The following is a 13,766-nucleotide window of genomic DNA, read 5'->3' on the forward strand; positions in this document are numbered from 1 at the left end:
GCGTCCTGAGAGGAGATTTCAATGGGTATGGCGTCCTAAAAAAAATAGAAGAAAATGATTTTTTTCTCGATTTTTCTAGAAATTGAATTTTTTAAAAAAGAAAAAAATCAAAACGTATACATTCAAGAAAGACTATAAATGAAGATTTTTCTATTTTTTTTCATTCTAAAAAATCTTTTTTTGGATAATTTTTTTTTAATAAATATGTAAGAAAGATTGAAGAAAAAGTAAATTTACTTTAAGAAAATTCGTTTTACATGATGTAAGACCCATAACAACTATAAATATTCAATTATTTAAAATAAAAAAAGAAAAACAGATTAAATGTATCTCACATCAAAATCCATTGACCTAAGGATGTTAAGTTTCTGTTTTTAAAAGTTGATATTTTTTTTGTGAGGTCATTTTTGATCAACAAATTAATTGAAATTCCGATCAAAAAAAAATTCACAAATCGGATCAAAAAAATCGAATCTCAAGTTAAAAATAAAAAATTTCTACATTTTTATCAAATTTAGATTTTTTTTTCAAATCATGCGAATTGATTGAATAATTGCATATTTTATCCCATGCATCTAGAAGTATGTGTAATATTTTTGCTTTCATCAAGAAATTGTCGAATTTGATCTTAATTTTTTTTGAAAAATATACTTTTAGAAAAAGAAATAGTGATTGAATAGCTGCCCATGCTGTAAAAGGGTTATTTTTACAAGTAAAAAAATTGTTATTTTTCGAGCAAGTCGAGGCTTTTTTACCATCTTATTTTTGAAAAATTTACGAAAAATTATATCTGAAAAAACGCTTCATTTTGATATCTTACAATGATAAAATACTAATGTTGCTGGGATATAATAGCTACACCTGGACATCTACTACATTAATGCGTATGACAGGTAAAGTTGATTTCAAAAGTATAGCCTGGAAAGATTACAATAAATCAACGATAATTCAAAAAAATTTCTTATAAGTTAACATAATAAAAATTTAATTTTTATATTGCTTGTATTATACTTAAGTATATAATATATTTAAATCTTAGAATGAAAATTCGGGACGCCCTAGCTATTCAATTTTCCCTTAGGACGCCCATAAACCTCTCAAAAATGTGATGTAAATATCACAATTTTGAGAAATTTACACTAGGACGCCTTAGGACGCCAACCCCCTTTTTTACCAATAATTTTAGTATCCCTTACAGTTTTAAGTTAAAATATAAATAATTTAGCAAAAACTATACACTAATCCACCAGAATTACAGTCATTTCTGTTTTTTGTAGCATCAAAAAATGGGTCCGAGTATTTCGGTCCCTTTTCGGGTGACAAATACAAAAGCTAAAGTTTTAGATTTGTCAGGACGAGATATAAAAGTTCTTGAATTTGAAGATGATTATGATATTTCAGTTGAAATACTTGATTTATCCAATAATAAAATTCAAGAATTGCCTTCTGATCTACGGCATCTGCGGACGTTGAATTTATCGAAAAATTCTCTGCAAGATATGCCTAATCAATCAGAAGATATCTTCGAAACTTATGAATCTTTGAAACAATTAAACATTTCTTACAATTTTTTAACAGAAATACCAGAATACTTTTCAGATCTCCAAAGTTTAGAAGAAGTACTCGCATTTGGTAATAGAATTTCAAAATGCTCACTCAAAAAAGCTCCAATTAAGACAATTGACTTTGGACAGAACCAATTTACTTATATCCCTTTACTGAATTCAGCTATAGAGCATCTTTACATGGATTTTAATAGAATTACTTCAATCGAAATTGCATATCCAAAACTTACTAAGCTTTGCTTAAATTTAAATCAGATTTCATTCATATCACCAGATATAGTTTTCCCTGCTCTTTTAACGTTAGACATTTCGCGCAATAAATTAACAGAATTACCAGATTTAAGTGTTTTAGCTCCAAATCTTGAACGTTTGGATGCATCATTTAATTCAATTACAGAACTTCCGAAATTGCCGATGTCTATCATTGAAATCAGACTCTCGAATAATTCAATCAAAAATTTACCGAAAGATCTTGACACTTATACAAATTTAACATACATAGACTTCTCATGTAACAAGCTTACATATGTTGGAAAGCTCCCATTTACGATTCAAACAGCAATTTTATACGAAAATGAAATTGTTGAAATTGAAGAGTGCGAAACCCCAGATTTACACTCACTAGAGATCTCACGCAACTGTTTAGAAAAGTATCCTGCATTCCGTATCAACGAAATTGCCGAACTTTCGATATTTTCAAATCGAATCAAAGAATTACGTGCTGATTGCTTCTACGAAAAGATCTACAAGCTTGACTTATCAGATAACGACACCGATCATCTTCCAGCTGATTTGTTTAAGCTTGCAACTCTCGTTCATTTGAATGTTGCGAGGAACAAAATTAAGAGCTTCCCCCCGAATATTTCTTCCTCCCCCTTAATTTATTTTTGCATCTCGGAGAACCCAATTGAGAAGCTTCCTGACCTGTTCCCTATACCACTTGAACAGTTGTATATGGCGAACTGTGGCTTGGATTGCATTCCAGACACAATTATCCGAAATGAAGAATTAATTGTTCTTGTTGCGCCAGGAAACAACATCAAATCTGTTCCTTATATACCAACATTACAGCGCGCAAACTTTTCTTGCAACAAATTGACGAAAATGCCGATATTTCCGACATCTATTACTTCAATTGACCTTTCTTGCAATAACATTAGCGAAATTACAGACAACGCTAACTTCCCATTACTCAGAGACTTCAATATCTCATCAAACAACGTTTCCAAACTTCCATCCAACTTCTTTGCTCCGAAATTAGAACTTTTCACCATAGCAAAGAACCCGCTTTCAGGAGATTGGTCACTTTCCTTACCATCCCTCGTCAAACTCGATATCAACGCCACAGATATTAATTTAATTTCCGTTCCTACGATCAACGAAGTTGTTTCACCACATCCCAGCGATATACCGTTCTGCCACTCCATCAACTGTGGCGATTGCGTCTCCTACTCCCAAAGGAAACGTTTACAAAACGGTTTTGAAGATGAAATTATCGCTGATGCAAAAAGAGGAGTTTTCGGAATATTAAATGTATCTTGTGACCAAAAAGCGACGAGAAAAGTTGCCGCCGCGTTGACTAAACTCATCAGAAGACAAGATAGTTTCGATGATCAGTCCTTCGAACAGTTATCTGATGACGCAATGATGCTTGTAAATACAGAGCCTTCTCAAGGAGAAACAACAGTAGCATTGGCTTTGGTCAGTGAAAAAGTGACAGTTGTAAGGACCGGATCTGTCCACGTATTGAAACTGAATCGGAATGGTGATATTACGTTTTCCATGCGTAATAGGACTCCTAGTCAACCATTGGACCGTCGGAGTATCAGTTTCTACAGAAGTAGAGATAATTTAGGAGTTATGCAAGCATTAGGAGATCAGTTGGTCTTCGGAGGCGATGACGACTTGAATATGAAGACTACTGAATTGACTGATGATGATAAGTGGATTGTTATAGCTTCTGATATTGTTTTTAATGTAATTGATGAAAATTTGCTGTCAAAAATGGCAAAAACAGTAGAAAATGCTGAGGAGTTCGCTTACGGATTAAGGAATACAACAATGGGACACATGTATAACCAGAAATTATCTGCAATCGTTTTAGATATTGATAAATACAAGAAAGGAAAGAATTGATATTATTTTATTGACTTTTATTTTATTAACTATGATTATAAACAAAACTGTTTTTATACAAACTCATCACATCATCTTACCATTAAATAAAAAACAAATTAAAATGTTCAGCGTAAAACTTTAATATTTTGTAGAAATCTTCAAATATATGATATAAAACAGGATATATACCAAATAAACTTGCATGTACTCCTCCGAAATCCTTAAGCTCAGACTGAATTCCTTATTGCAAAAATTATTCATCATACTCTTATGTTGTTATGAAAATAAGAATTTCTAACATAAAGTATAGGTAGAATTAGCTTCTTTTAGATCATTTGACGAGGTTACCAAAATTTTATTCAAATTCTCTGTTTTTTTGTGATATTTGCCTTTATTTCTGAATGTAATCAGAATTATGTAAATATGTTGCAAATAGATGTAATTGGTCACATAAAATTGACACTTCTTATTATGAATTTTACAATAATGGATGCATTTATCTCTTCAATTATTTCAAGTCGCATATCTTGTCTCTGCAGATGTGCTCATATGTTTCAGATGACATTTGATGAAGATCAAGTCCAAAATTATCTCGATTATGGTGCAAAAGTTCTTAGAAAAGATCCACCTTTATTACGTTTAGATGGAGACATCATGGTAGTTGGTGATTTACATGGTAATGTTGATGATTTATTAAGAATTTTTAGTATCAATGGATATCCACCACAAAAAAGATACTTATTCCTTGGTGATTACGTTGACAGAGGAGCAAATTCGATAGAAGTCGTATTACTCTTAGTCTGCCTCAAAATTAAATACCCTTCAAGCATATATTTAATCAGAGGAAATCATGAAAGCGAAAAACTCACGTCATCATACGGATTCAAGACAGAAACACAGCGCAGGATAAACAAAGGAATATACGTAGCCTTCTTAAACGTCTTCAAACAGATGCCTCTCGCTGCAGTTATCGAAGATAAGATTTTTTGTGTTCACGGCGGCATTTCCAAGAAACTTAATAAAATCAGTGAAATCGAAAAATTCGAAAAACCGGCAGCGTTTTCGCCTAATTCCGTAATTTCAGATCTTGTTTGGTCAGATCCACGCGCCAACGTCGAAAGATGGGCACCAAGCGATAGAAAGGTTGGTCAGTACTTTGGCTGGCGTGTTGTCAACAAATTCTTACAAGAAAATAAGCTTCAAATGATTGTTCGAGCTCATGAAGCTTGTATTCATGGTTATGACTGGCCATACATCGACACACCGAAACACGCACATAAATTACTTACTGTCTTCTCAAGTACAGACTACGGAAGTACTTTTAACAACGGATCAGTTTTATATGTTCCAAAAGACACAACAAAATACGAAATATCAATACTAAGGGCTGGAAAATGTGGCCCATTTAGCTATCCACAGTGGTTAGGAAACGAAACTGCAGGAACTCCTGAAATCGACATAAATCCAGACGAAATTCCTCAAATTCCCAATAAAGAGTTCCCACCTGACTATCTGTAAATGAACATGACAATTTCAATTCATCAATTTCTTTCAAAAAAAAATCTCAAATTTGAACTACAAAACTAGTCAATTCAATGTTACATCGTGTCCACTTTCTATAACAACAGTACTTTATTTACTTATTTTTTTGAAATTTTATTTTATTTTTTATCTGTTTTAATTTTAAAAAGAATTCTATTCGCATTCCTTTTTAAATCGTGATTTTCTATGAAATACTATATTTAATCATATAAATATTTGATTTGTAATAAAATTTTGCTTTATAACAGCTAAATTAGTGAAAGACATGTACTGCGATAAGAACTATGTACACATCACAGTGTTGACTTTGTTCAAGTTTGAGGTTTGTTTTGTAATTGAAGAATTCTTCATTATTAAATTTGTTTTCTCAAAAATTCAATGGAGCAATCAATTAAAAGATCTTATCTAGTGTAAACATTAATAATCAGATAAGTTCAATAACTCAAATATTTGAGATTTTGATAATTGTAACTAATACTTAACGTTTGGGAAATAATATTAATTCTATTTATCTATATATAAAGAAAATTAAACACTTTTCACACACTCATAGCAATAAAACTCGAAAGAGTGATCTGGCTGAATTTCATGTGATGTAACAGTCCAGTTCACTCCGCTCTTCTCAAATAAACGCTTTCTGAAATGAGGCATACCGAATGTAATCTGGATAAATGTACCTCCTGGCTTCAAAATTTTGGCAACGTTGTGGAAGTACTTAGTTGGGATTTCATATACCGAGTCTTCAATATCCCATTTATCAGCGTCACTTAAAATGACGGCATCAAGTGTAGCTTTGTCGATAACAAGATCAAATAATTCTGGTTCGAATGGGAATGGCTGAAGAATATCGGCAACTTCCCATTTCATACCTCTTGTATCTGTATCTTTCATGTTTTTGATGCAGGTTGGGGAGATATCAATGTTGGTGATATCATGGTAGCCTTGATCGTAAATGACATCTTGGATGTGCGAAATTCCGCAACCTACGTTAGGGATCTTCATATTTGGATCTTTAAGATAACTAAGAATGCATTTTAAGAAATTTGCATCTTTTGGACCAGTAAGCCACTCATAATGTTGGTTTGGATCGCATTTTTTGTATTCTTGATCCCACCATTCTGGCTTTGAATACAGCCTATTGTCTTCTGCAGTGAAGTCTACTTTAGCCATGGTATGAAAAGGCTTTTTCTTTGCTTCAATTTTTTCTATGAAATACTTCAATTTATGGAATTGACGATGGAAAATTTTATTGAAATTTGATAGGAAATAAACCCATAAAAAACAGATTACGTCTAAAAATACTTTAAAATATGATATAATTAATATTACTTTAAAATACATTTTTTCAACATTTTTTATTGACCAATCTGTTTTGATTTTCTTCTATAGACTTATTATCCAAGAATTTCATTGTAATGAATATGCTGGCATACAAGAAAGGATTCAGTTTCATATGTCATGTTTAAAGAAACTATTAAATTAGAATTGGTCATAAAACCATACGTGTTCGATTTACAAATTAACTTACGAACCATACTTGCAGACAAAAGTATTACTCAAATTTCTTACTGATAGATACCAAAACAATGAATGAAATTTCAGATTAAATATTTTTTACCCATAGTTTTTTGATCTCATTAGATATAACCTTTATACAGTTAGTATTTCAATTTCAGAGGTGATCAATCAAATTAATTAAAACTAAAAATTTTATTATAAAATTCATAAGACTAACTTGCTAGTGAAGTTACGGAAGCGCTCTGGATCTGCTTTGCAAACCTTTCTGTCGTAAGTGAGAAGTCCATTGACTTCGTCTTCGACATCAGAGACTTGTGTGTAAACAGAAGCAGAAAGACCATTTGGAATCTGTGGAATAATTTCTGTTGTATACAGTTTCTCTAATGCGTCATTCAGTTTTTCTTGACTTTCATACTTTGCGTAGCCAAATTGATATGTTGTGGCCAAATGGTCTTTTACAGCATACGAGTAGCCACCAAACTCTGAGAGGACAATTGGTCTGCCAATTTTATCCTTCTTGAATGTTACAGGCTTGAAGTAGATGTGTAATGATTTGAAATCTCCGGCTTTTTGATCGTGCCAACCACTTGCATGGTCGATGTGTCTTGTCTTATCGAGATCTGTAATTAACTCAACTGCTTTCTTTGCATCGAATTGGCCCCAGCCTTCATTGAATGGAACCCATGTAGAAATGCAAGGACAGTTGTACAAAAGCTCGATCATTCCTTTCAAATCTCTGTAGTAATTATCACGACCAATTTTAGAGTCGCGGTGGAACCATCCGTAATGACTATCCGAAATCGTGTCGTGTCCCATTCCGAATGGGAAGATTTGTATGATAAATGCTGAATATGGTAATTCTCCACCAGAAACAGCATCTTGCCATACAAGCATTCCGAGTTTGTCGCAATGATAATACCATCTCATTGGTTCGACCTTGATATGCTTTCTAAGCATGTTAAATCCAAGAGACTTCATCTGTTTGATATCGTAAATGAGTGCTTCATCTGATGGAGCCGTGTAAATTCCATCTGACCAATAACCTTGATCAAGAAGACCGTTGTGGAAATATGGCTTGTTATTGAGGATAAGACGTGGTATTCCATCGATTGTTTCAATTGAGAACTTACGCATTCCGAAGTAAGATTCGACTTCATCTTCTCCGTATTTGTATTTAACTGTGTAAAGATGTGGGTTTTCTGGTGACCAACTGATAAATGATGGGAGTTTGATACGCGTTTCGGCTCCATTCTTGAAAGTTCCCGATGCAATAATTTCTGTACCATTTAATATGGTAATAGTACCTTCTGCATCATTAATTGCATCAGCAATAAATAATACAGACGAATTATCGTATTCAGGAGTAATTTTAACAGATTTAAGGTAAGTTTTCGGAACCGATTCGATCCAAACTGTTTGCCAAATGCCACTTGTTGCAGTATACCAGATTCCACCTCTGTTCATGGTTTGTTTGCCGAAAGCAGCACCATCTTTATCGAGTTTATCAACAACAGTAACTTGAATTAAGTTTTCTCCTTCTTTTAAGAAATCTGTGATATCAAATGTAAATGGAAGGTAGCCACCGTCATGAGATCCGACAGTATTACCGTTTATCTTGACTTCGCATGTCTGGTCGACTGCTCCGAAATTCAATAAAATTCTTCCTTTATTAAATCCTGCAGGAAGTGTAAAATTACGCTTATAGTATAATTTCTCTTTTGCTGTAAGTTGCTTGCCAACTCTTGAAAGGTTACTTTCTGGCGAGAAAGGTACTATTATGATTCCATCATAGTTTTTAGGTTCATTTTCTTTTTCATTTCGTATGGCGTATTCCCATTCACCATTTAAATTGAAATATGAGCTACGTGCGAACTGTGGACGTGGATATTCTGGTAAAACATTTTTGATATCCAAATTTTCGCCCCATGTAGTGAGAATATTAATCATCGTTGATGAAGGTATGTAGAAATCCTGGAAGTAGCAGTAAGCGATCGCAAAAGTTATTATTAGAGGTATAATAATCAAGCAAGACTTCATAATACTTTTTTTTGTCAGATTTGATCAGGAAAAAGTTGATCCGATTTACTCTCGTGTCAAAAACACCTATAATTACGTGAGAATTAAGATGTATGAAAATTGATCAAGAAATTCAGACTATTTGCCGAGAACATCAAACAATTATCGCGAAATGATGAAATTTAATGAATAACAAGAAAAGATTCTGCATCACAGAGTATGGTTGATCCAATGGCTCATTATTATTAAATTAACATTCAATTCCATAATCATACCCACTTTTTCTTTGCATTCATGGAGTATGCATATATAACAATCAGCATCTATCAGATTTACAATTGTTTTGCATACTTAACAGCAGTCTTGACATTATTGTGACCGAATTGGATTTTCAATGGCAAAAAGTAAATATGAACGCGAAATTAAAACAAGTTAAGTGTAAAATTTCTCAAGTATGATTCTGTTTGATTGAGAGGGTGTTAAATATTCTTTTATGAATGTAAATTCAAAATCATTGCGTCTTCTTCATCGAGATAAGTTTAATGAATAGGTGAAACTTGCCCCATTTCCTGTGCATATCATAAGTTAATACCAATATGTCTGTATTTTGCCTAATATCAGTTTCAATCATTTCTTTTGATGTTCCATCAATGATTTTCCGAAGAGTTTAGTCTAAAATTTTCATATTTAGCATATAAGTATACCATTGTTTAATTCCATTTATGAATTTATAAATTTCGAATTTGTAAAGTACGATAAAAAATCAAAAAATGCTGCTTCTCCTTTTCGTTCTGTTTGGAGTAGCAACAGTTTATGCAGAAATGGTAAAACTCAATGAAAACGAAATGCCCCAGTTAGTATCCGATGAACACAATGCCAAAATTAACAATCCAAATCGCAGACTTATCGTTCACGTCAGACGTCTAGAAAATGAGACGCGAGCAGAATAGCACTTTGCTGCTGTTCGTTCATTTTTATGTTTGCGTTATCAAATTTATTAAATTTGTTAAAATCTTTTTTTACTTGCTTATTAATTAATATCTTTTAAACGAGTATTACAATCGCAAATAGTACAGTTTTTTAAATAGCATCTTTATAAACAACTATTGAAATATGAAAACTTCCTTAATATTTCTTCAGATTCATAGAATAGATTCCATATGCACAAAATGCTATTGAATGAAGTTAGACATATGATCATATACCAGACCCATGTATTGAATATTGAAATATTAAAATATTATGAATCATATGGTAATAGGGCAAAATCCACAAAATTTTTCCTTCCAAAGGAAAACTAAGAAAGTTCTAACAGATAGAAGATAAAAGTAAGAAGAATGAATAATTCATTTACATAAAAATAAATAAATTATTTGGCAAATGTGAAGGTTCCATAGTGTAATGGCTATCACTGGGGACTCTGAATCCCTAAATCCAGGTTCGATTCCTGGTGGAACCAAAATTTTTCTTTTTAATTTTCCTAAATTTTTTTGAATTATAAAATATATTATGTGATCATAGAACTACTATTTTATTTCAATTTTTATACATTTTGATATAAATGAATAGTTTACAAAATCTACGTTTTTTATTCTACTTATTTGATGAAATCAACAGTTCGGACTCAAAACAATCAATACAGGACCTCAGCACTCCCAGGATTGAATGGAAATAGAGGACAACGTCATGTTTCGGCTGAAGAAGTTCAAGCTTTGAAACTTAAAATTCAAAAGATGGAACAAGAGAAGTTACAACTGAAATCGCGTGTTGTTCGAATGAAGCAGATATTGAATGAAAGAAATGCAACAATTGAAAAAGTTTTTAAAGATACAACGTCTGAAAATCAAAAAATTCAAACAGCTAGCAAATCACAGATTGATCGCCTTCAAGATACAGTAAATGTATTACAAAATATCTTGCAAGCCAAGAAAGCTGAACTTGAAAAAATGGTTACATCCGATAGATTTGCAGTTTCTGATGAATTGCAAACTGAAGTTAAAATTTATTACCTCGAACATCAAAGATTACTTAAACAAGCTAGAGCTGTTCGTGAAGGTGAGAAAATTGTTTCTACAGAGCTAAACAGAGTCAGAAATGAAATTAATGATCGTGATAATCATAACATGGCCATTGGTAGCCTACAACAAGATTTAGCATCAATTGTAGATAAGCTCGTTTCATATAGAAAATCCGAAGTTAAGCTTCAAAATGAGGAAGTAGCGTTTAATTTCCTTCAAGAAGACCCAGAGACAGCAACAGATAAGTTCCAGCAAGAAATTGAAGATATACAGAAAGAATCCGAAGCAGCTCAAGAAGAAATAAACCAAATCGAAGAAAGTGAAGATGAAATGGTTGAGAATCTTCAAAAAGTCATATTCGACCAATCAGATAAGATCAATGTTATCATTCAACAGCTTAATGGTATTGAACCAGAAGAGGAAGAAGAACATGCAGAAGAAGAAACCAAAAACGAAAATGACAATGAGAAGAAACAAACAGAGGAAGAAGAGCACCATGAAGAAAACAAACAAGATGAAACAAAGGCAGAAGAAGTGGAAGAAACTAAAGAAGTCAATAGTACAGAATTAAAGGAGCCAGTAAAGAAATTGATCCTTGGAGAAAGAGGTGATAATCGCGGTACATTTATGACAAACGATGGAACACCAATGAAGACATTGGCTTAATTTTTTTAATTTTATTTTATTTTGATATTAAATATTTGTTGTTCGTTCATTATTTGACAATCACAAACTTTTCATTTATATCATATAGATAAGCTCCATTGGCTTTCATTTTGATCATATTAAAAAAATATAAATATTTTTGTGGATAAAATGACCAAATTGACTAGTGATAGTATAGATTCCTGATACAATGAAATATTCATCAATAAATATTATCCTTGAAGAAAATTTATCTTTTGATAAAAGGCTGCCAATAGAAATTCAATTATAAATCATGTGTAAAATCAACGTACTTATCGGTTTCATCACATATTTTGTGATTTTACAAAAATGTAATATCAACGAGTACATGACACTTTTTGAGGTATACGTTTAATTAAGATGATGGATCTAAATGAAGACGAGGCGAACGCAATTGATAAGTTCGTCAACGAGAAGTCATTAATTTCACCAGTTATTACAGCGCAAAACTTAAATAGTATTAATTCATGCCCTGATCAGCAAATGTATCGTGCAAGAATTCAATTTCTTTTTCAAGTCGATTCTTATGTTCAAAATGAAATGAGCGAGATAAATGAAGAAGCTAGAGAAGTAATGATTGATATGATTCACGATGCAATTCTTTTTACAGCAGATAATACTTTTCCATATGCAAAATCAATTGTTTTCTTAACAATTTATATTACATTCCTTCAGCAAGCAATTATTCAATCACATTACGAACCAGAAAAATTATATAGACAGTACGAAAGAATTTTATTGAAACATTCGGTTGAAAGACCTCCTCATTCATCGGGAATCTTCGATTTACCAGATGTTAAACTTATTCACGACTTCTTTATTAATTCATACTTCAGAAATGTTAAATTAATTCAAAATTGTTTATCTAAAAGACATATAATGTCATTCCAATCAATAACCCCAGTATCCATTCCATCGCAAACGCTCCCTGCATTAGCAGAAATGGAGATGGAGGTAGATCATTCAAATCTTCCGGAAGAAAAATTGGAGATTCCAGTCGAAGAAGTCAAACCACCCAATTCATCCAGAAAAGAATCAGGAAGGACAGGGTCATTACATGCTCGCAATGTTGCACCTACTCCAGGACAATCTCCACTTTCATCTCAAAGAGATTCTGAACAGAAATCAAATCAAGCAGAACCTGCTGCAGGAACAGCTCCTTCACAGCTTGAGGCTGAAGACAGAGGACCTGAAGTTCCTATTGACATTCTCCGTGAAACATTATTCAAGATGCATGAAAAATTCGTCCAAGAATTCGATGAAAAGGAGCATTTGCTTATTGGTAAGATCAAAGAGATCGAAATTAAAGCAAATGATAGACAAATTACGACACCAAAGAAAGCTGTGAGAAGCGGAAGGAAATAAGAACTATTATCTTATCATGTGTTCAATTAAACTATACTGTATTGTTTTATCTTCTGAAAAATCATACTATTTTTAAAATTTTTTCTTATAATTGTTTTAAATATTGAACATCTCTTAGATTCTTTAATCACAATCATTAAGACATGTAAAATATCGAGGTTTTTCATTATTTGGAATATAAGTAACATATGAATTTCCTGATTGAAATCATGGAAACCATAGTATGACAACCATATTCAGAAACGTATATCCCAAATACAAATTAGTACATATGTTTTTAAGTTCGAAGTATAATTTCAACCTTCTAACCTTTTTCGATCAAGATTTTTCAAAAAATGCAAATTCATGATTTTTTGGACGTGAAATTGTTGCATGCTAAGTAGTGTCAATGTGTAAACCTCTCAATTTTATCGTCGGGGAAGCAACACAATTCCCTCAAAAATATTGAAAAAATATAGAAAATAAAATGAATTAAGATGTACTTAAAATGAGAAATAGATTATGATATTAGATTTTAGAAAAAACAGACTTTTGATATAACTTTTGAGAATCTCATATAAAAAAAAGCATTTAAAAATAAATTTAAATATCTTATTTATTTTACTATTGTAAATATATTCTGAGATTTTTAGGAAAAACACTTTTCATAAGTATTCAATATTTGAAAATACGCTCCAAAAAAGAATAGATTCTTTTATATTCGCTTATATAAAAGGAGACTCTCTATCAGATGCGAATGCCTGAATTCAGCACCTCTGATAGAGAGTTTCCTCTTATATAAGCAAATCTTTTTCATTCGTTTTTGTTAATATAAAAACATCAAAATCTACCAATATGAGAAATGACAAAACTTGTTCGCAATTGTGAACCATTGCGAGCAAGTTTGCCAGATATCTGGAAGGAATTGCTCCTTATGATATATGCATTGTAACCGTAT

General features: G+C 32.1%; 6 protein-coding genes and 1 non-coding gene across 7 annotated transcripts, besides 2 other annotated features; 5 read left to right on the forward strand and 2 right to left on the reverse strand.

The window, feature by feature from the left end:
* Positions 1–1,175: part of a mobile genetic element that runs on past the window's edge.
* A 106-nt stretch (positions 1,176–1,281) lies between these two features.
* Positions 1,282–3,814, forward strand: TVAGG3_0381670 (uncharacterized protein; the record flags this gene model as incomplete). The annotated part of the gene is made up of 1 exon (XM_001583158.1): positions 1,500–3,701. One exon carries the CDS (start codon positions 1,500–1,502, stop codon positions 3,699–3,701), a length of 2,202 nt encoding a protein of 733 aa, XP_001583208.1.
* A 344-nt stretch (positions 3,815–4,158) lies between these two features.
* On the forward strand, positions 4,159–5,362 carry TVAGG3_0381680 (phosphoprotein phosphatase protein; the record flags this gene model as incomplete). Its single annotated transcript, XM_001583157.1, has 1 exon — positions 4,170–5,201. The coding sequence occupies one exon, from the start codon at positions 4,170–4,172 to the stop codon at positions 5,199–5,201; it is 1,032 nt and encodes a 343-aa protein (XP_001583207.1).
* A 78-nt stretch (positions 5,363–5,440) lies between these two features.
* Positions 5,441–6,414, reverse strand: TVAGG3_0381690 (methyltransferase protein; the record flags this gene model as incomplete). Its single annotated transcript, XM_001583156.1, has 1 exon — positions 5,754–6,395. One exon carries the CDS (start codon positions 6,393–6,395, stop codon positions 5,754–5,756), a length of 642 nt encoding a protein of 213 aa, XP_001583206.1.
* A 229-nt stretch (positions 6,415–6,643) lies between these two features.
* Positions 6,644–8,908, reverse strand: TVAGG3_0381700 (beta-glucuronidase protein; the record flags this gene model as incomplete). Its single annotated transcript, XM_001583155.1, has 1 exon — positions 6,948–8,780. The coding sequence occupies one exon, from the start codon at positions 8,778–8,780 to the stop codon at positions 6,948–6,950; it is 1,833 nt and encodes a 610-aa protein (XP_001583205.1).
* A 1,238-nt stretch (positions 8,909–10,146) lies between these two features.
* Positions 10,147–10,218, forward strand: TVAGG3_0381710. The gene has a single exon. It is a non-coding gene; the product is annotated as a tRNA-Gln (tRNA).
* Positions 10,219–10,363: 145 nt separating this feature from the next.
* Positions 10,364–11,496, forward strand: TVAGG3_0381720 (uncharacterized protein; the record flags this gene model as incomplete). Its single annotated transcript, XM_001583154.1, has 1 exon — positions 10,364–11,443. The coding sequence occupies one exon, from the start codon at positions 10,364–10,366 to the stop codon at positions 11,441–11,443; it is 1,080 nt and encodes a 359-aa protein (XP_001583204.1).
* Positions 11,497–11,813: 317 nt separating this feature from the next.
* TVAGG3_0381730 (coiled-coil domain-containing protein 189 family) lies at positions 11,814–12,876 on the forward strand (the record flags this gene model as incomplete). Its single annotated transcript, XM_001583153.1, has 1 exon — positions 11,825–12,829. One exon carries the CDS (start codon positions 11,825–11,827, stop codon positions 12,827–12,829), a length of 1,005 nt encoding a protein of 334 aa, XP_001583203.1.
* Positions 12,877–13,676: 800 nt separating this feature from the next.
* Positions 13,677–13,766: part of a mobile genetic element that runs on past the window's edge.

Source organism: Trichomonas vaginalis, chromosome V (genome assembly GCF_026262505.1).
Source record: "Trichomonas vaginalis G3 chromosome V, whole genome shotgun sequence".
Classification (NCBI taxonomy): domain Eukaryota; phylum Parabasalia; order Trichomonadida; family Trichomonadidae; genus Trichomonas; species Trichomonas vaginalis.